We start from the raw sequence: 22,122 nt of genomic DNA on the forward strand, positions 1-22,122 counted from the left end.
ATAATCACGTTCTTTTGAAAGTGTATTAATTTCATGAAAAGCTTTATTTAGAAATGTACATGTGTTTCTTGGTAAAGAGTAGCAGTTGTTTGCAGAATGTCAAAGTATTGTTAGAACTGAGATTAGTGTTCCTTTTCTCTGTACAAGCTTAGTTTGAAAGATAATCATGTTCTTTTTAAAATATATTAATTTCAAGACAAGTTTACTAAGAAACAAACATGTGTTTCTTTGTAAAGAGAAGCAGTTGTTTGTGACGGGTCAAAATATTGTTAGAAGTGAGATCAGTGTTACTTTTCTCTGTATAAACTTTAATTTTGAAAGACAGTCACGTTCTTTTGAAAGTGTGTTAATTTCATGAAAAGCTTTATTAAGAAATACACACTTTTCTCTCTCCATCTCCCCTTACCCCCATCCCACCCTACCCCCAAGATTCCAATTATTTGCCTGGCAATCTTGTCTATTTCCCATAGCCAGGAGGATAACTATATGTTTTTCCTTGGGTTTGCCCTCTTGTTTAGCTTCTTTAGGACCACAGATTATAGACTCAGTGGCCCCCTATCCATGTCTAGAAACCAATTATGAGTGAGTACATCCCACGATCTTCCTTTTGGGTCTGGGTTACCTCACTCAGGATCGTATTTTCTATTTCCATCCATTTGCATGCAAAATTCGAGAAGTCATTGTTTTTTACCGCAGAGTAGTACTCTAATGTGTATATATTCCACACTTTCTTCATCCATTCTTCCATTGAAGGACACCTAGGATGCTTCCACGTTCTGGCTATTACAAATAATGCTGCTATGAACATAATTGAACAAATGCTTTTGTCATATGATAAGGTATCTCTTGGGTATATTCCCAAGAGTGGTATTGCTGGGTCCAGGGGTAGGTTGATCCCAATTTTTCTGAGAAACCACCACACTGATTTCCAAAGTGGTTGCACAAGTTTGCAGTCCCACCAGCAATGGATGAGGGTACCCCTTTCTCCACAACCTCTCAAGCAAAGGCTATCCTTGGTGTTTTTGATTTTAGCCATTCTGACAGGTGTAAGATGATATCTAAAAGTTGTTTTGATTTGTATTTCTCTGATCGCTAAGGAGGTTGAGCATGACCTTAAGTATCTTTTGACCATTTGAACTTCTTCTGTTGAGAATTCTCTGTTCAGTTCAGTGCCCCATTTCTTAATTGGGTTAATTATCATTTTAACGTCTAGTTTCTTGAGTTCTTTATATATTTTGGAGATCAGACCTTTGTCTGTTGCAGGGTTGGTGAAGATCTTCTCCCAGTCAGTATGGTGCCTTTTTGTCTTAGTGACAGTGTCCTTTGCTTTACAGAAGCTTCTCAGTTTCAGGAGGTCCCATTTATTCAATGTTGCCCTTAATGTCTGTGCTGCTGGGGTTATACATAGAAAGCGATCTCCTGTGCCCATATGTTGTAGGGTACTTCCCATTTTCTCTTCTATCAGGTTGAGTGTGTTCAGATTGATATTGAGGTCTTAGATCCATTGGACTTGAGTTTTGTGCATGGTGATAGATATGGGTCTATTTTCATTCTTCTACAGGTTGACATCCAGTTGTGCCAGCACCATTTGTTGAAGGTACTTTCTTTCTTCCATTGTACACTTTTAGCTCCTTTATCGAAAATGAGGTGTTCATAGGTTTGTGGGTTAAAATCTGGGTCTTCTATATGATTCCATTGGTTGACAACAGGCACATGTGGATAGGGTAAATCCAGAGCTCGACTGTATTCTCGTCATACTACCATCAAAAATTTCCCCTACAGGAATTTTAATGCAGAGAGATGATATTATCTTGGAATGGATCTTTTTACCACATAAACCAAGTAAGAAACTGAAAACTTATGTAGAAAAAGTCTCTGAGTTAATTATAAAAGGCAAGTTGAGACTTCGTCAACTAGCAGGCATAGACCCAGCAGAAATTATAGTGCCTTTCACTGCTGATGAACTAAAGAAATTATGGGAAGATAATGAACCATGGCAAAGAGCTTGTGCTAATTTCTTGGGAGACATTAATAACAACTATCCAAAAAGCAAGAGGCTTAACTTCATAAAGAGAACTTCTTGGATCCTTCCTCGAATCGTCCATGATACTCCAATAACTGGAGCCCGTACGTTCTATACTGATGCCAATAAATCAGGGAAGGCAGGTTACAAATCAGAAGACTTGGGTAAGGTGGAACAAAGTCCTTATGATTCTGTCCAGAAGGCAGAATTATATGCCATTCTTATGGTGCTAAGGGATTTTAAAGAACCTATTAATATAGTTACTGATTCACAATATGCAGAAAGAGTTATTTTACATATTGAAACTGCTGAATTTATACCTGATGATACAGAACTAACCTCTTTGTTTATCCAGGTGCAAGATTTGATTAGGAACAGGCTTTGCCCTATGTACATAACACACATCCGATCCCATACGGGTCTGCCAGGTCCTCTAGCACAAGGTAATGCAGAAATTGATCAATTATTGATTGGTAAGGTGCTACAAGCCTCTGAATTTCATAAAAAACATCATGTTAATAGCAAAGGTTTGAAGAAAGAGTTTTCTATTACATGGCAACAAGCTAGGGAGATTGTAAAGAAATGCCCTACTTGCTCTTTCTATAACCAAACACCACTGCCTGCAGGGGCTAATCCAAAGGGCACCCAAAGGAATGAAATCTGGCAGATGGATGTGTTCCACTTTGCAGAATTTGGCAAATTAAAATATGTTCATCACACCATTGACACGTATTCAGGCTTTCAGTGGGCAATGGCTTTAAGTTCAGAAAAAGCTGATTCAGTTATCACTCATTTATTAGAAGTCATGGCTATCATGGGTATACCTACACAAATAAAGACAGATAATGGTCCTACTTATGTCTCTAGGAAAATGAAACGGTTTTTTGATTATTACAATATCAAGCATGTTACAGGTATACCATACAATCAAGCAGTCATAGAAAGATCAAATCGAACTATAAAGGATATGTTGAACAAACAGAAAGGGCTGGAAATCACCCCCAGAAATAGGTTACATAATGCTTTGTTAACCTTGAATTTTCTCAAGGCTAATGAGAAGGGAACATCGGCTGCAGAAAGACATTGGATAATGGAAAAGTCTACTGAACTAAATCAACCAGTTTATTTCAAGGATGTGCTGACCTCACAATGGAAGCCAGGAGATGTGCTGCATTGGGGAAAGGGATTTGCTCTTGTCTCCACAGGTGAGGAAAAATTGTGGATTCCATCAAAATTGATAAAGGTTCGTTTTGATGAAGAGAAGCCAGTTGGGAAAGATAAATAACAATTCAATCACATGGATGGCAATCATACTGATGGTAAGTAATACAAATAGGTTGGTGGCAGGGTTATCTTCTTATCTCCACAGGAAAATACCCATCTTCAAAGAATTTAAGGGACCCCTAATATTTAATTACTGATGGAGGGACTTGTTCTGTAAGTATTAATTTATATATATATGTCTTAAACTTTCTTTGCTTTTCCTCATATCTGTGTCTTTCTTTATATGTCAGTATATGTCCATGTTCTTAATGTTTAAATTTCCCGTAACAAGCAACAAATTTTCCTACAGTAATCTTTGAAGTTTCCAGGATGAAGATGGGGCCCCACGACATCAACTCCATCTGGTTTTTATGACGTCATGAATTTTTTTTTAAAGTGCTAATATTAGACCTGTTTTTTGGTACCAACTACAAGAGACAATTTCGAATGGTGCACATTTTTGACAACTCTCTGGTCGGACCTTCTCAAAACGCTCTGAGACTAGTTACAATTTTCTTAGGTCAAAGGTTAATTTGGGAATTTTACCATCATTTGCTTTCACAGGACCCCCTAAGAAGAAGGTCACCCCCATGTCAGCTAGAAGCAATCTTAGAGGACGACCTCCCCTCTCCCAACAGAGTTTGCCCTCATGGTTGGGGACATCTTTTCATGGTTGGTTTAGGGTTGAGGGGATGGAGTGATATTATTTTGAAAAAAAAAAGAAGAAGAAGAGGAAGAAGAAGGGGGTAACAGGTTTTTTGGGATGATTGGTATTTGTGAATTACTGTTTATAGAAAATTGTACTGGTACTGTTTCTTGTATATTGATATGTTGAATATTGAATGTGACTGTTCTTACCTCTATTTTTGTATGAGTATGCTTATAACTTTGTCTATATTGTATTGATATATCTACCATATTACATTGTACATTTCTACCTCTGATACTATGACATTGTTTACAGTTGAAGATTATTGTCTTCATATATTGCACAGTTGTTTATTCTTTTAGTCTTCAAAGTTAGATAGGTATTGAGAATTATATGTTTGTCATATTTATTTTTAAGTTAATCAGGTCTTTTAGTTACATAGAGATTATATTTAGTATAGATAGTATGATCTTCAGCCTCTTCCAAGAGCTGTAGAAAATGGCCTTTAATCTAACCTAAAATTTCTGTGCCAAAGAGACACAATTACTCCTGGCAACACCACTCTAATCCCAAGAAAACGTTGAGCACCAAAGACACTCCACTGGGAGCTTGTCTTCTTGGCAGAACTGGCCTTTGGGTTAAGAAAAGCCCATACCTCAACTTCTGACAAAGATACAGAATATCCCTAAGTGGATGAAACAGGATTGTCTTATCTTGCCAAGACAGGGTAGGATAGTCCTAAGAAAGTTCCTTGCCTTTAATAATGGTATGCCAGTTATGTTAGGCCTTAGCCAAATTTGGTTGACTCAACATTGCAAACAAGACTTTGGGTGATTGCCCAGGTAGTCAGTTGTCTCTGTCAATTGTTGCACATTTTGGATATCTCTTGATTTTTAAGTAATATTAATTCCCTTCTCAGATCTTTGACAGAGTTGAAGATTTTATAATTGTAGTTACTCTCTATGTTACTTAGACTCCTTGAGATAGAATGTTTAGCAAAAGTTTTGTTCTCAATATTATTTGTTATTTTTATTATTTTTTATTATTGTATATAGTTGTATTTGGTTTAGTTCTATCTTATTTAGACAAAAGGGGGAGATGTAGGGATATAGCCCCACCCATTGGGGGCGTGTTCGCCTCGGGCTAATGTTTACAGATAAATCTGCCAGGCGTGAACCCAGCAGCCCTTTTTTCTTTTGCTCCGCCAAGGGAAGCTGTGGTCCTGTAAGTCTATTTCCTTATTAAAGCTATATATATCTATATAATCTGTCTGCATTCATTCACGCCGACACAATCAGCGTTCCTTTTCTCAGTACAACCTTTACTTAAAAGATGATCACCTTCCTTTGAAAGATTATTAATTTAATGAAAGCTTAATTAATAAATGAACACATGTTTCTTTGTAAAGCTAAGCCGATATGTCCTATGTGACAAAGAATGGTTTGTACTGAGATAAGTGTTCCTTTTCTCAGTACAAGCTTTACTTTGAAAAATAATCACATTCTTTTGAAAGTTTATTAATTTCACGAAAGCTTTAGTAAGAAATGCACATGTGTTTCTTTGTAAAGCCAAGCAGTTGTTTGCTAAGTGGGAAAGCATTCTTAGAACTGAGATCACTGTTCCTTTTCTCAGTACAAGCTTTACTTTGAAAGATAATCACGTTCTTTTGGAAGTTTATTAATTTCACGAAAGCTTTAGTAAAACGCACATGTGTTTCTTGATCAAGACAAGCAGTTGTTTGCTACGTGTGAAAGCATTGTTAGAACCGAAATCAGTGTTCCTTTTCTCAGTACAAGCATTACTTTGAAAGATAATGACGTTCTTTTGAAAGTTTATTAATTTCACGAAAGCTTTAGTAAGAAACGTTCATGTGTTTCTTTGTAAAGAAAAGCAGTTGATTGCTACATGTGAATGCATTGTTGGAACTGACATTAGTGTTCCTTTTTTCAGTACAAGCTTAACTTTGAAAGATAATCGCGTTCTTTTGAAAGTTTATTAATTTCACGAAAGCTTTAGTAAGAAACGTTCATGTGTTACTTTGTAAAGAAAAGCAGTTGATTGCTACATGTGAAAGCATTGTTCGAAATGACATCAGTGTTCCTTTTCTCAGTACAAGCTTTAATTTGAAAGAGTATCACGTTCCTTTGAAAGATTATAAATTTCACGAATGCTTTAGTAAGAAACGCACATATGTTTCTTTGTAAAGACATGCAGTTGTTTGCTACCTGTGAAAGCATTCTTAGAACTGAGTACAGTGTTCCTTTTCTCAGAACAAGCTTTACTTTGGAAGATAATCACTTTGTTTTAAAAGTTTATTAGTGTTATTCAAAGCTTTAGTAAGAATCGCACATGTGTTTGTTTGTAAAGACAAGCAGTTGTTTCCTACATGTGAAAGCATTGTTAAAACTGAAATCAGTGTTCCTTTTCTCAGTACAAGCTTTACTTTGAAATATAATCACGTTCTTTTGAAATTTTATTAATTTCACAAAAGCTTAGTTACAAACGCACTGGTTTCTTTTTAAAAACAAGCAGGTGTTTGCTACGTGTGAAAGCATTGTTAGAACTGATATCAGTGTTACTGATGTCAGTACAAGCATTTCTTTAAAAATAATCACGTTCATATGAAAGTTTATTAATTTCTGGAAAGTTTTAGTAAGAAACGCATATGTGTTTGTTTGTAATGACAAGCAGTTTTTTGTTACCTGTGAAAGCATTTTTAGAACTGAGATCAGTGTTCCTTTTTTTCAGTACAACTTTACATTGAAAGATAATCAAGTTATTTTGAAATTATATTTATTTTGCCAAAGCTTTAGTTACAAACGCAATTCTTTCTTGTAAAGACAAGGGGTTGTTTGCTATGTGTGAAATTGTTAGAACTAAGATCAGTTTTCCTTTTTTCAGTACAAGTTTTACTTTGAAAGATAATCAGGTTCTTTTGAAAGTTTATTAATTTCACGAAAGATTTAGTAAGAAACGCACATGTGTTTCTTTGTAAAGACAAGCAGTTGTTACGTGTCAAAGCATTGTTTGTACTGAGATCAGTGTTCCTTTTCTCAGTAGAAGCTTTAGGTTGAAAGATAATCATGTGCTTTTGAGAGTTTATTAATTTTAAGAAAGCTTTAGTAAGAAACGCACATGTGTTTCTTTGTAAAGACAAGCAGTTTTTTGCTACGTGTGAAAGCATTGTTAGAAATGAGATCAGTGTTCCTTTTCTCAGTACAAGCTTTATTTGAAAGATAATCACATTCTTTTGAAAGTTTATTGAGTTCACGAAAGCTTTAGTTACAAATGTACTTGTTCTTTGTATAGACAAGCATTTGTTTGCTCTGTGTTAAAGAATTGTTAGAACTGAGATCATTGTTCATTTTCTCATTACAAGCTTCACTTTGAAAGATAATCTCGTTCTTTTGAAAGTTTTTTAATTTCACAAAAGTTTTAGTAAGAAACACACATGTGTTTCTTTGTAAAGACAAGCAGTTGTTTGCTATGTGTGAAAGCATTGTTAGAACTGAGATCAGGGTTCCTGATCTCAGTACAAGCTTTACTTTAAAGATAATCACGTTCTTTTGAAAGTTTATTAATTTCCCGAAAGCTTTACTTAGAAATGCACATGTGTTTCTTTGTAAAGACAAGCAATTATTTGCTACGTGTAAAAGCATTGTTAGAACTGAGATCAGTCTTCCTTTTCTCAGTACAAGCTTTACTTTGAAAGACAATCACGTTCCCTTGAAATTTTTTAATTTCACAAAAACTTTAGTTACAAATGCACTGCTTTATTTGTAAAGACAAGCAGTTGTTTGCTACATGTGAAAGTATTGTTAGAACTGAGATCAGTGTTCCAATTCTCAGTACAAGCTTTACTTTGAAAGATAATCACGTTCATTTGAAAGTTTATTAATTTCAGGAAAGCTTTAGTAAGAAACGCATATATGTTTGTTTGTAATGACAAGCAGTTGTTTGTTACCTGTGAAAGCATTTTAAGTACTGAGATCAGTCTTCCTCTTCCCAGTACAAGCTTTACTTTGAAAGGTAATCACGTTCTTTTGAAAGTTTATTAATTTCACAAAAGCTTTAATAAGAAAAGCACATGTGTTTCTTTGTAAAGACAAGCAGTTTTTTGCTACGTGTGAAAGCATTGTTAGAACTGAGATCAGTGTTCGTTTTCTCAGTACAAGCTTTATTTGAAAGATAATCACGTTCTTTTGAAAGTTTATTAATTTCCCGAAAGCTTTACTTAGAAACGCATATGTGTTTCTTTGTAAGACAAGCAGTTATTTGCTATGTGTAAAAGCATTGTTAGAACTGAGATCAGCGTTCCTTTTCTCAGTAGCAGCTTTACTTTGAAAGATAATCACATTGTTTTGAAAGTTTATTAATTTTTATCAAAGCTTTAGTAAGAAACGCACATGTGTTACTTTGTAAAGACAAGCACTTGTTTGCTACGTGTGAAAGCATTGTTACAACAGAGATCAGTGTTTCTATTCTCAGTACAAGCTTTATTTGAAAGATTATCACGTTCTTTTGAAAGTTTATTAATTTCACGAAAGCATTAGTAACAAATGCAGTTGTTTTTTGTAAAGACAAGCACTTGTTTGCTATGTGTTACAGCATTTTAGAGCTGAGATCATTTTTCATTTTCTCAGTACAAGCTTTACTTTGAAAGATAATCTTGTTCTTGTGAAAGTTTATTAATTTCAAGAAAGTTTTAGTAAGAAATGCACATGTGTTTCTTTGTAAAGACAACCAGTTGTTTGCTATGAGTGAAAGCATTGTTAGAACTGAGATCAGTGTTCTTTTCTCAGTACAAGCTTTACTTTGAAAGATAATCACGTGCTTTTGAAAGTTTTTTAATTTCACGAAAGCTTTAGTAAGAATCTCACATGTGTTTCTTTGTAAATACAAGCAGTTGTTTGCCTTGTGTGAAAGCATTGTTAGAACTGAGATCAGTGTTCCTCATCTCAGTACAAGCTTTACTTTAAAGATAATCACGTTCTTTTGAAAGTTTTTTAATTTCCCGAAAGTTTTACTTAGAAACGCACATGTGTTTCTTTGTAAAGACAAGCAGTTATTTGCTACGTGTAAAAGAATTGTTAGAACTGAGATCAGTGTTCCTTTTCTCAGTACAAGCTTTACATTGAAAGATAATCACTTTCTTTTGAAAGTTTATTAATTTTTATCAAAGCTTTAGTAAACGCACATGTGTTTCTTTGTAAAGACAAGCAGTTGTTTGCTACGTGTGAAAGCTTTGTTAGAACTGAGATCAGTGTTACTTTCCTCAGTACAAGCTTTATTTCAAAGATTATCACGTTCTTTTGAAATTTTATTAATTTCACGAAAGTTTTAGTAACAAATGCACTTGTTCTTTGTAAAGACAAGCACTTGTTTGCTATGTGTTATAGCATTTTAGAGCTGAGATCATTTTTCATTTTCTCAGTACAAGCTTTAGTTTGAAAGATAATCACGTTCTTTTGAAAGTTTTTTAATTTCACGAAATCTTTAGTAAGAAACGCACATGTGTTTCTTTGTAAAGACAAGCATTTGTTTGCTACGTGTGAAAGCATTGTTAGAATGGAGATCAGTGTTCCTTTTCTCAGAACAAGCTTTACTTTGAAAGATAATCACTTTCTTTTGAAAATTTATTAATTTCACGAAAGCTTTAGTAAGATACGTACATGTATTTCTTTGTAAAGACAAGCTTTTGTTTGCTACATGTGAAAGCACTGTTAGAACTGAGATCTGTATTCTTTTTCTCAGTACAAGCTTTATTTCAAAGATTATCACGTTCTTTTCAAAGTTTATTAATTACACGAAAGTTTGAGTAAGAAACGCACATGTGTTTTTGTAAAGACAAGCAGTTTTTTGCTACGTGTGAAAGCATTGTTAGAACTGAGATAAGTGTTCCTTTTCGAGTACAAGCTTTACTTCTGAAGATAATCACGTTCATTTGAAAGTTCATTAATTTCACAAAAGGTTTAGTAAGAAACGCACGTGTTTCTTCCTAAAGAAAAGCAGTTGTTTGCTACGTGTGAATAGTTTGTAAGAACTTAGATCAGTGTTTCTTTTCTCAGTACAAGCTTTATTTTGAAAGATAATCACGTTCTTTGAAAGTTTATTAATTTCAGGAATGCTTTAGTAAGAAACACACATGGCTTCTTTGTAAAGACAAGCAGTTGTTTGCTACGTGTGAAAGCATTCTTAGAACTGAGATCAGTGTTCCTTTTCTCAGTAGAAGCTTTACTTTTAAAGATGATCATGTTCTTTTGAAAATTTTTTAATTTCACGAAATTTTTAGTAAGAAACACACATGTGTTTCTTTTTAATGACAAGCAGTTTTTTGCTACATGTGAAAGCATTGTTAGAACGGAGATCAGTGTTCCTTTTCTCAGTACAAGCTTTACTTTGAAAGATAATCACTTTGTTTTGAAAGTTTATTAATATTTATCAAAGCTTTAGTAAGAAAGGCATATGCGTTTCTCTGTAAAGACAAGCAGTTGTTTTCTACGTTTGAAAGCATTGTTAGAATTGAGATCAGTGTTCCTTTTCTCAGTACAAGTTTACTTTGAAAGATAATCACATTCTTTAGAAAGTATATTAATTTCACGAAAGCTTTAGTAACCAACGCACTTGTTCTTTGTAAAGACAAGATGTTGATTGCTATGTGTTAAAGCTTTGTTAGAACTGAGATCCTTGTTCATTTTCTCAGTTCAAGCTTTACTTTGAAAGATAATGACATTCTTTTGAAAGTTTATTAATTTCACGAAAGCATTAGTAACAAACGCACTTGTTCTTTGTAAAGACAAGCAGTTGTTTGCTATGTATTAAAGCATTGTAATAACTGGTATCATTGTAGATTTTCTCAGTACAAGTTTTATTTTGAGAGATAATCACATTCTTTTGAAAGTTTATTAATTTCATGAAAGCTTAGGTAAGAAGCACACATGTGTTTCTTTTTGAAGACAAGCACTGGTATGTTATTCTTGAAAGCATTGTTAGAACTGAGATCAGTGTTCCTCTTCTCAGTACCAGCTTTACTTTGAAAGATAATCGTGTTCTTTTGAAAGTTTATTAATTTCACGAAAGCTATAATAAGAAACGCACATGTGTTTCTTTGTAAAGACAAGTAGTTGTTTGCTACGTGTGAAAGCATTGTTAGAACTTAGATCAGTGTTGCTTTTATCAGTACAAGCTTTACTTTGAAAGATAGGCACGTTCTTTTGAAAATTTATTAATTTCACCAAAGCTTTAGTAAGAAACGCACATGTGTTTCTCTGTAAAGACAACCAGTTGTTTTCTACGTGTGAAAGCATTGTTAGAACTGAGATCAGTGTTCCTTTTCTCACTACAAGCTTTACTTTGAAAGATAATCACATTCTTTTGAAAGTTTATTAATTTCAGGGAAGCTTTAGTAAGAAACTCACATGTGTTTTTTGTAAAGACAAACAGTTTTTTGCTACGTGTGAAAGCATTGTTAGAACAGAGATCAGTGTTCCTTTACTTTGAAAGATAATCACTTTGTTTTTAAAGTTCATTAATTTTTATCAAAGCTTTAGGAAGAAACGAACATGTGTTTCTTTGTAAAAACAAGCAGTTGTTTTCTATGTGTGAAGGCATTGTTAGAACTAGGATCAGTGTTCCTTTTCTCAGTACAAGCTTTACTTTGAAAGATAATCAGGTTTTTTTGAAAGTTTATTAATTTCAGGAAAGCTTTAGTAAGAAACGCACATATATTTCTTTGTAAAAACAAGCAGTTGTTTTCTATGTGTGAAGGCATTGTTAGAACTAGGATCAGTGTTCCTTTTCTCTGTAAAAGCTTTTCTTTGAAAGATAATCACATTCTTTTGAAAGTTTCTTAATTTCAGGGAAGCTTTAGTATGAAAAACACATGTGTTTCTTTGGAAAGAAAAGCAGTTGTTTGCTTTGTGTGAAAGCATTGTTAGAACTGAGTCAGGGTTCCTGATCTCAGTACAAGCTTTACTTGAAATATAATCACGTTCTTTTGAACGTTTAATAATTTTCCGAAAGCTTTACTTAGAAATGCACATGTGTTTCTTTGTAAAGACAAGCAATTATTTGCTACGTGTAAAAGCATAGTTAGAACTGAGATCAGCGTTCCTTTTCTCAGTACAAGGTTTACTTTGAAAGATAATCACGTTCTATTGAAATTTTTTTAATTTCACAAAAGCATTAGTTACAAATGCACAGCTTTATATGTAAAGACAAGCAGTTGTTTGCTACATGTGAAAGGATTGTTAGAACCGAGATCAGTGTTCCGATTCTCAGTACAAGCTTTACTTTGAAAGATAATCACGTTCATTTGAAAGTTTATTAATTTCAGGAAAGCTTTAGTAAGAAATGCATATGTGTTTGTTTGTAATGACAAGCAGTTGTTTGTTACCTCTGAAAACATTTTTAGTACTGAGATCAGTCTTCCTCTTCCCATTACAAGCTTTACTTTGAAAGATAATCACGTTCTTTTGAAAGTTTATTAATTTCACAAAAGCTTTAATAAGAAAAGCACATGTGTTTCTTTGTAAATACAAACTGTTGTTCGCTCCATGGCAAAGCATTGTTTGTAATGAGATCAGTGATTTTTTTCTGAGTACAAGCTTTAATCACGTTCTTTTGAAAGCTTATTAATTGCACGGTAGCTTAGTAAGAAATCCACATTCGTTTCTTTGTAAAAACTTGCAGTTGTTTGCTACCTGTGAAAGCATTCTTAGAACTGAGTACAGTGTTCCTTTTCTCAGTACCAGCTTTACTTTGAAAGATAATCACTTTGTTTTGAAAGTTTATTAATGTTTATCAAAGCTTTAGTAAGAATCGCACATGTGTTTCTTTGTAAAGACAAGCAGTTGTTTGCTACGTGTGAAAGCATTGTTAAAACTGAAATCAGTGTTCCTTTTCTCAGTACAAGCTTTACTTTGAAATATAATCACGTTCTTTTGAAATTTTATTAATTTCACAAAAGCTTAGTTACAAACGCACTGGTTTCTTTTTAAAAACAAGCAGGTGTTTGCTACATGTGAAAGTATTGTAAGAACTGATATCAGTGTTCCTGATGTCAGTACAAGCTTTATTTTAAAAATAATCAGGTTCATTTGAAAGTTTATTAATTTCAGGAAAGCTTAGTAAGAAAAGCATATGTGTTTGTTTGTAATGACAAGCAGTTTTTTGTTACCTGTGAAAGCATTTTTAGAACTGAGATCAATGTTCCTTTTTTTCAGTACAAGCTTTACTTTGAAAGAAAATAACGTTATTTTGATATTTTATTAATTTCGCAAAAGGTTTAGTTACAAACGCACTTCTTTCTTGTAAAGATAAGGGGTTGTTTGCTACGAGTGAAATTGTTAGAACTAAGATCAGTGTTCCTTTTTTTAGTACAAGTTTTACTTAGAAAGATAATCAGGTTCTTTTGAAAGTTTATTAATTTCATGAAAGATTTAGGAAGACACGCACATGTGTTTCTTTGTAAAGACAAGCAGTTGTTACGTGTCAAAGCATTGTTTGTACTGAGATCAGTGTTCCTTTTCTCAGTAGAAGCTTTAGGTTGAAAGATAATCATGTGCTTTTGAAAGTTTCTTAATTTCAAGAAAGCTTTAGTAAGAAACGGACATGTGTTTCTTTGTAAAGACAAGGAGTTTTTGCTACGTGTGAAAGCATTGTTAGAACTGAGATCAGTGTTCCTTTTCTCAGTACAAGCTTTACTTTGAAAGATAATCACTTTGTTTTGAAAGTTCATTAATTTTTATCAAAGCTTTAGTAAGAAACGCTCATGTGTGTCTTTGTAGAGAGAAACAGTTGTTTGCTACGTGTGAAAGCATTGTTAGAACTGAGATTAGTGTTCCTTTTCTCAGTACAAGCTTTACTTTTAAAGGTAATCACGTTCCTTTGAAAGTTTATTAATCTCATGAAAGCTTTAGTGAGAAACGCATATGTGTTCCTTTGTAAAGACAAGCAGTTGTTTGCTACGTGTGAAAGCATTGTTAGAAATGAGTACAGTGTTCCTTTTCTCAGTACAAGCTTTACTTTGAAAGATAATCACATTTTTAGAAAATTTATTAATTTCACAAATGCTTTAGGAAGAAAGGTACAAGTGTTTCTTTGTAAAGACAAGCTGTTGTTTGCTACGTGTGATAGTATTGTAAGCACTGAGATCAGTGTTCCTTTTCTCAGTACAAGCTTTATTTGAAAGATTATCATGTTCTTTTCAAAGTTTATTAATTTCACGAAAGCTTGAGTAAGAAATGTACATGTGATTTTGTCAAGACAAGCAGTTGTTTGCTACATGTGAAAGCATTGTTAGAACTGAGATCAGTGTTCCTTTTCTCAGTACAAGCTTTACCTCTGAAGATAATCACATTCTTTTGAAAATTTATTAATTTTACAAAAGCTTTAATAAGAATCGCACATGTGTTTCCTTATAAAGACAAGCAGTTTTTTGCTATGTTTCAAAGCATTGTTAGAACTGAGATCAGTGTTCCTTTTCTCAGTACAAGCTTTACTTTGAGAGATAAGCACGTTCTTTTGAAAGTTTATTAATTTCACGAAAGCTTTAGAAAGAAACGCACATGTGTTTCTTTGTAAAGGCAAGAAGGTGTTTGCTACGTGTGAAAGCATTTTTAGAACTGAGATCAGTGTTCCTTTTCTCAGTACAAGCTTCACTTTGAACGATAATCTCGTTTTTTGAAAGTTTATTAATTTCACAAAAGCTTTAGTAAGAAACGCACATGTGTTGTTTTGAAAAGACAAGCAGTTGTTTGCTACGCGTGAAAGCACTGTTACAACAGAGATCAATGTTCATTTTGTCAGTATAAGCTTTACTTTGAAAGATAATCACTTTGGTTGAAAGTTTCTTAATTTTTATAAAAGCTTTAGTAAGAAACGAACATGTGTTTCTTTGTAAAGGCAAGCAGTTGTTTGCTATGTGTGAAAGCATCGTTAGAACTGAGATCAGTGTTCCTTTTTTCAATACAAGCTTTCCTTGGAAAGATAATCACGTTTTTGAAAGTTTATCAATTTCACGAAAGCTTTAGTAAGAAACGCACATGCGTTCCTTTGTAAAGACAAGCAGTTTTTTGCTACGTGTGAAAGCATTGTTAGAACTGAGATCAGTGTTGCTTTTCTCAGTACTAGCTTTACTTTCAAAGATAATCATGTTCTTTTGAAAGTTTATTAATTTCACGAAAGCTTTTGTAAGAAACGCACATGTGTTTCTTTGTAAAAACAAGCAGTTGTTTTCTATGTGTGAAGGCATTGTTAGAACTAGGATCAGTGTTCCTTTTCTCAGTACAAGCTTTACTTTTAAGATAATCACGTTCTTTTGAAAGTTTATTAATTTCCCGAAAGCTTTACTTAGAAATGCACATGTGTTTCTTTGTAAAGACAAGCAATTATTTGCTACGTGTAAAAGCATTGTTAGAACTGAGATCAGCGTTCCTTTTCTCAGTACAAGCTTTACTTTGAAAGATAATCACGTTCTCTTGAAATTTTTTTAATTTCACAAAACCTTTAGTTACAAATGCACTGCTTTATTAGTAAAGACAAGCAGTTGTTTGCTACATGTGAAAGGATTGTTAGAACCGAGATCAGTGTTCCGATTCTCAGTACAAGCTTTACTTTGAAAGATAATCACGTTCATTTGAAAGTTTATTAATTTCAGGAAAGCTTTAGTAAGAAACGCATATGTGTTTGTTTGTAATGACAAGCAGTTATTTGTTACCTGTGAAAGCATTTTTAGTACTGAGATCAGTCTTCCTCTTCCCAGTACAAGCTTTACTTTGAAAGATAATCACGTTCTTTTGAAAGTTTATTAATTTCACAAAAGCTTTAATAAGAAAAGCACATGTGTTTCTTTGTAAAGACAAACAGTTGTTCGCTACATGGCAAAGCATTGTTTGTAATGAGATCAGTGATTTTATTCTGAGTACAAGCTTTAATCACGTTCTTTTGAAAGCTTATTAATTTCACGAATGCTTTAGTAAGAAACGCACATGCATTTCTTTGTAAAGACATGCAGTTGTTTGCTACCTGTGAAAGCATTCTTAGAACTGAGTACAGTGTTTCTTTTCTCAGTACAAGCTTTACTTTAAAAGATAATCAGTTTGTTTTGAAAATTTATTAATGTTTATCAAAGCTTTAGTAAGAATCGCACATGTGTGTCTTTGTAAAGACAAGCAGTTGTTTGCTACGTGTGAAAGCATTGTTGAAACTGAAATCAGTGTTCCTTTTCTCAGTACAAGCTTTACTTTGAAATATAATCACGTTCTTTTGAAATTTTATTAATTTCAGAAAAGCTTAGTTACAAACGCACTGGTTTCCTTTTGAAAACAAGCAGGTGTTTGCTACGTGTGAAAGCATTGTAAGAACTGATATCAGTATTCCTGATGTCAGTACAAGCTTTACTTTAAAAATAAACAGGTTCATTTGAAAGTTTATTAATTTCAGGAAAGCTTAGTAAGAAAAGCATACGTGTTTGTTTGTAATGACAAGCAGTTTTTTGTTACCTGTGAAATAATTTTTAGAACTGAGATCAATGTTCCTTTTTTTCAGTACAAGCTTTACTTTGAAAGATAATAACGTTATTTTGAAATTTTATTACTTTCGCAAAAGCTTTAGTTACAAATGCACTTCTCTCTTCTAAAGACAATGGGTTGTTTGCTACGTGTGAAATTGTTAGAACTAAGATCAGTGTTCCTTTTTTCAGTACAAGTTTTACTTTGAAAGATAATCAGGTTCTTTTGAAAGTTTATTAATTTCACGAAAGATTTAGGAAGAAACGCACATGTGTTTCTTTGTAAAGACAAGCAGTTGTTACATGTCAAAGCATTGTTTGTACTGAGATCAGTGTTCCTTTTCTCAGTAGAAGATTTATTTTGAAAGATAATCATGTGCTTTTGAAAGTTTCTTAATTTCAAGAAAGCTTTAGTAAGAAACGCACATGTGTTTCTCTGTAAAGACAAGCAGTTTTTTGCTACATGTGAAAGCATTGTTAGAACTGAGATCAGTATTCGTTTTCTCAGTACAAGCTTTATTTGAAAGATAATCACTTTCTTTTGAAAATTTATTAATTTCACGAAAGCTTTAGTTACAAATGCACTTGTTCTTTGTATAGACAAGCATTTGTTTGCTATGTGTTAAAGCATTGTTAGAACTGAGAACATTGTTCATTTTCTCAGTACAAGCTTTACTTTGAAAGATAATCTTGTTCTTTTGAAATTTTTTTATTTTCACGAAAGTTTTAGTACGAAACACACATGTGTTTCTTTGTAAAGACAAGCAGTTGTTTGCTATGTGTGAAAGCATTGTTAGAACTGAGATCAGGGTTCCTGATCTCAGTACAAGCTTTATTTGAAAGATTATCACGTTCTTTTGAAAGTTTATTAATTTTACGAAAGTTTTAGTAACAAATGCACTTGTTCTTTGTAAAGACAAGCACTTGTTTGCTATGTGTTATAGCATTTTAGAGCTGAGATTATTTTTCATTTTCTCAGTACAATCTTTACTTTGAAAGATAATCTTGTCCTTGTGAAAGTTTATTAATTTCAAGAAAGTTTTAGTATGAAACGCACATGTGTTTCTTTGTAAAGACATACAGTTTTTTGCTACGTGTGAAAGAATTGTTAGAACTGAGATCAGTGTTCCTTTTCTCAGTACAAGCTTTACTTTGAAAGATAATCACGTTCTTTGAAAGTTTTTTAATTTCATGAAAGCTTTGTTAAGAAACGCACATGTGTTTCTTTGTAAAGACAAGCAGTTATTTGCTACGTGTAAAAGCATTGTTAGAACTGAGATCAGTGTTCCTTTTCTCAGTACAAGCTTTACCTTGAAAGATAATCACTTTGTTTTGAAAGTTTATTAATTTTTATCAAAGCTTTAGTAAGAAGCGCACATGTGTTACTTTAAAGACAAGCAGTTGTTTGCTACGTGTGAAAGCATTGTTAGAACAGAGATCAGTGTTCCTTTTCTCAGTACAAGCTTTACTTTGAAAGATAATCACATACTTTTGAAAGTTTATTATTTTCACGAAGGCTTTAGTAACAAACACACTTGTTCTTTTTAAAGGCAAGCGGTTGTTTGCTTCTGTTCAATCATTGTAAGAACTGAGATCAGTGTTCCTTTTCTCAGTACAAGCTATACTTGAAAGATAATCACGTTCTTTTGAAAGTTTAATAATTTCAACAAAGCTTTAGTAAGAAACGCACATGTGTTTCTTTGTAAATACAAGCAGTGGTATGCTACATGTGAAAGAATTGTTAGAACTGAGATCAGTGTTTCTTTTCTCAGTGCAAGCTTTACTTTAAAAGATAATCACATTCGTTGAAAGTTTATTAATTTTACGAAAGCTTTATTAAGAAACGCACATGTGTTTCTTTGTAAAGACAAGCAGTTGTTTGCTATGTGTCAAAGCATTGTTAGAACTGAGATCAGTATACCCTTTCTCAGTACAAGATTTACTTTGAAAGATAATCACGTTCTTTTGAAAGTTTATTAATTTCATGAAAGCTTTAATAACAAACGCACATGTGCTTATTTTAAAGACAACAGTTGTTTGCTACGTGTGAAAGCATTGTTAGAACTGAGATCAGTGTGCCTTCACTCAGTACAAGCTTTACTTTGAACTATAATCACATTCTTTTGAAAGTTGATTAATTTCAGGAAAGCTTTAGTAAGAAACGCATATGTGCTTCTTTATAAAAACAAGCAGTTGTTGCTACCTGTCAAAGCATTGTTTGTACTGAGATCAGTGTTCCTTTTCTCAGTACAAGCTTTATTTTGAGAGATAATCACTTTCTTTTGAAAATTTATTAATTTCATGAAAGCTTAGGTAAGAAGCACACATGTGTTTCTTTGTAAATACAAGCACTTGTATGTTATTCTTGAAAACATTGTTAGAACTGATATCAGTGTTCCTTTTCCCAGTACCAGCTTTACTTTGAAAGATAATCATGTTCTTTTCAAAGTTTATTAATTTCACGAATGCTTTAGTAAGAAATGCACATTTGTTTCTCTGTAAAGACAAGCAGTTGTTTGCTATGTTTGAAAGCATTGATAGAACTGAGATCAGTTTTCCTTTACTCACTAAAAGCTTTACTTTGAACGATAATCACGTTCATTTGAAAGTTGGTTATTTTCATGAAAGCTTTACTGTGGGGAGCCACCCCTATACTCCATTACAAGATGGCGCCTGCATTCGGCAGCACCAACTGAAATTTCCATTCCTTGTTCTCTGCCTCTCCCGTGGCGTCATATGGGCTGACGAGCTGCAACCAGTCAGAGCGTGACACGTCGGAGGCGAGGACTATTAACCTATAAAAGGATTGGGCTTTGGTCCTCTGGGGTCTCCGCTCTGTAAGCTTATGCTCTCCCTCTCAAGATGCGTTAAAGCTTTCTGCAGAAGGATCCTGTGTGTGCCGCGTCGTTCTTGCTGGCGAGACGGTTGCGCGGGACAACTGGTGCCGAAATCCCGGGAACCTCAACATCGTCAGCACCATCGGAGATCCCTTGGATTCAAGGAGGATTCAGAACTGCAGGTGGATACGCTCAGAGAGGTTTGTCTTTTCTGGATTTTGGCTTGGACCTCTCGCCGCCTTAGGAAGATAGTGTTGAAGACATAGTGATTGTCCTGGGAGTGCTACTATGCTCTGCTTTCACCGTTATGATTGTTAGGTGCATTAAGTCCGACGTAGATAAGCAGCAGCACTCTGTTGCGTGCCTCAGTCTCTTGTAGATAAAAGAGCCGTACGCGGAGTTTACTTTCATTTTCTTCGCACTTGTAAGACGGACGTAGATAAGCCGCGGGTGTTTGCTCGTTATCATGGGCTCCTCTCAGTCTATCGTTACAGCGCTAGAAACGGTGTTAAAGCAACGAGCCATAAAAGTTGCCAATCGGACACTTAAAAATTTTGTCAAAGAAATTGATCGGGTGGCTCCCTGGTATGTTTGCTCCGGGTCCTTGACTCTTGCCTCATGGAATAAATTAGGTAAAGATCTTGATAAAAAACTGGCAGAAGGGGAATTGAGACAGGGGACAAGGGCCATTTGGAAACTTATTAAGAACTGTTTAGAGGATGAAGCCTGTCGGGCTGTTGTAGCGGAGGGACGAAATGTCCTTGAAGAAGTCCAGGATAGCATGTCAGAAACTGAGCGTAGTGAGAGGTTGGGCGCGCGCAAGAAAAAACCAGTCCCAATTAAGGAAAATGGCCCCCCCGGTGCGTCTAATGACAAGGGGGTGTATACATCGGACCCTAGAGGTCCCTCGCCTATTGTAAGAAAGAAAGGGAGTACTAGTCTATACCCTTTACAAGAGCTTGAAGCTTTAATTGCCGATAGCTCCGATGATTCTAAAAGTTCAGAAGAAGAAGACTTAGACCCTGAGGAAGAAGCTGAACTAGAGGAGGAAGAAGCCAGATATGAGGAGGAGAGGTATCATCCTGATGATCACTTGCGGAGTAAGAGAGAGCCCCGAAAGCGGCAGCCTTATGCAGCCTCCCCGCAGGTAGTCCCTTCAGCGCCCCCTCCTTATGAAATGCGCCGGAAGTCCTTCTCCTTCCTCCCGGAGAAAGTAAAAAGAAAACTACGCCTTGCTTATCCTGTTTTTGAAGGCGCAGAGGGAGGACGGGTGCATGCACCCATAGAGTATAATCAACTTAAAGAATTGGCAGAGTCGGTCAGAAAATATGGAGTAACAGCCAACTTTACTCTAGCACAATTGGACAGGCTGGCCATGGCCGCCATGACCCCAGCTGACTGGCAGACGGTGGCGAAAGCATCGCTTGTCAGCATGGGCCAATATTTGGAATGGAAAGCTCTCTGGCATGAAGCTGCACAGGAGCAAGCCAGGGCCAATGCTATGGCTCTGACTCCGGAACAGCAACAATGGACGTTCGACCTCCTGACAGGTCAAGGGCGTTTTGCAGCTAATCAAACAGATTATCACTGGGGTGCATATCTGCAAATCGCTGATAAGGCCATTAGGGCCTGGAAGGCACTCTCCAAAAAGGGGGAAGTGAATAATCAGCTCACTAAGATTATTCAAGGGACCCAGGAGCCTTTTTCAGATTTTGTGGCACGAATGACAGAGGCAGCAGGGTGCATCTTTGGTGATCCTGAAACAGCCGCGCCTCTTACTGAACAGCTTATCTTTGAGAACGCCACTCAGGAATGTCGCGCGGCCATAGCCCCAAGAAAGAATAAAGGATTACAAGATTGGCTCAGGATTTGTAGAGAACTTGGTGGTCCCCTTACTAATGTAGGATTGGCTGCTGCCATTTTACAGTCTCAAAAGCGCCCCCTTAAAGGGCCTGACAAAAGAGTTTGCTTTAAATGTGGAAAGCCGGGGCATTTTAAAAAGGACTGTAGAGCATCAGAAAGAGAAAGGGCTCCACCTACCCTCTGTACCCGCTGTGGTAAGGGCTACCACAAAGCTGAGCTATGTCGCTCAGTAAGGGATATAAAGGGCAGAGTTCTCCCTCCTATGGAGACATTTGTGAATAAGAATCCAAAAAACGGGGCAGTGGGCCCTCGATCCCAGGGCCCACAAAAATATGGGAACAGGTTTATCAAGGCAACAGACGAGGCTCCCCCGGAAACGGAACAAGAGTGGACTTGTGCGCCTCCTCCGACTTCTTACTAATGCCCCAGATGGGGGTGCAGCCTGTCCCTGTTCAGATGCCTACACCGTTGCCACAAGGGAGCGTAGGTCTCCTTTTAGGCCGAGGATCGTTCACCCTGCAGGGACTAATTGTCCATCCTGGTATAATTGATAATCAACATGTCCCTGAGATTCAAGTATTATGTTCCAGTCCTAATGGGGTTTTTTCTATTAGTAAAGGAGATAGAATAGCTCAGCTGCTGCTCCTCCCAGGTGATGCTCATCAGAAAACAGAAGACAGACAGATGGGATCCTCAGGCCAGGATTCAGCTTACTTAGTTGTTAGCCTCCAGGATAGGCCAAAGTTGTCCCTCTGGGTTAATGGTAAGCGTTTTGAAGGCATTTTGGACACCGGAGCGGACAAAAGCATAATTTCCTCCCACTGGTGGCCCAAATCTTGGCCAACTACTGAAGCGTCACATTCTTTACAAGGACTGGGATATAATGCTCACCCAACTATCAGCTCCTCGGTCCTTATTTGGAGGACCATGGAAGGACAGGAGGGACGGTTCACCCCGTATGTACTAGCCTTGCCTG

The 22,122-nt window shown here is 35.4% G+C and overlaps 1 protein-coding gene across 1 annotated transcript; it reads left to right on the top strand.

Moving 5' to 3' along the window:
• Window positions 1-19,749: 19,749 nt before the first annotated feature.
• LOC130866889 (igE-binding protein-like) lies at window positions 19,750-21,694 on the top strand. The gene has a single exon (XM_057758481.1). It carries the CDS (start codon window positions 19,750-19,752, stop codon window positions 21,565-21,567), a length of 1,818 nt encoding a protein of 605 aa, XP_057614464.1. The 3' UTR covers window positions 21,568-21,694.
• The last annotated feature ends 428 nt before the right edge of the window (window positions 21,695-22,122 follow it).

Source organism: Chionomys nivalis, chromosome 26, assembly GCF_950005125.1.
Source record: "Chionomys nivalis chromosome 26, mChiNiv1.1, whole genome shotgun sequence".
In the NCBI taxonomy this organism is placed as follows: Eukaryota; Metazoa; Chordata; class Mammalia; order Rodentia; family Cricetidae; genus Chionomys; species Chionomys nivalis.

Bases quoted from the DNA above. Each gene is read 5' to 3' on its own strand.
- LOC130866889 (XM_057758481.1), top strand. From the start codon at position 19,750: ATGGGCTCCTCTCAGTCTATCGTTACAGCGCTAGAAACGGTGTTAAAG.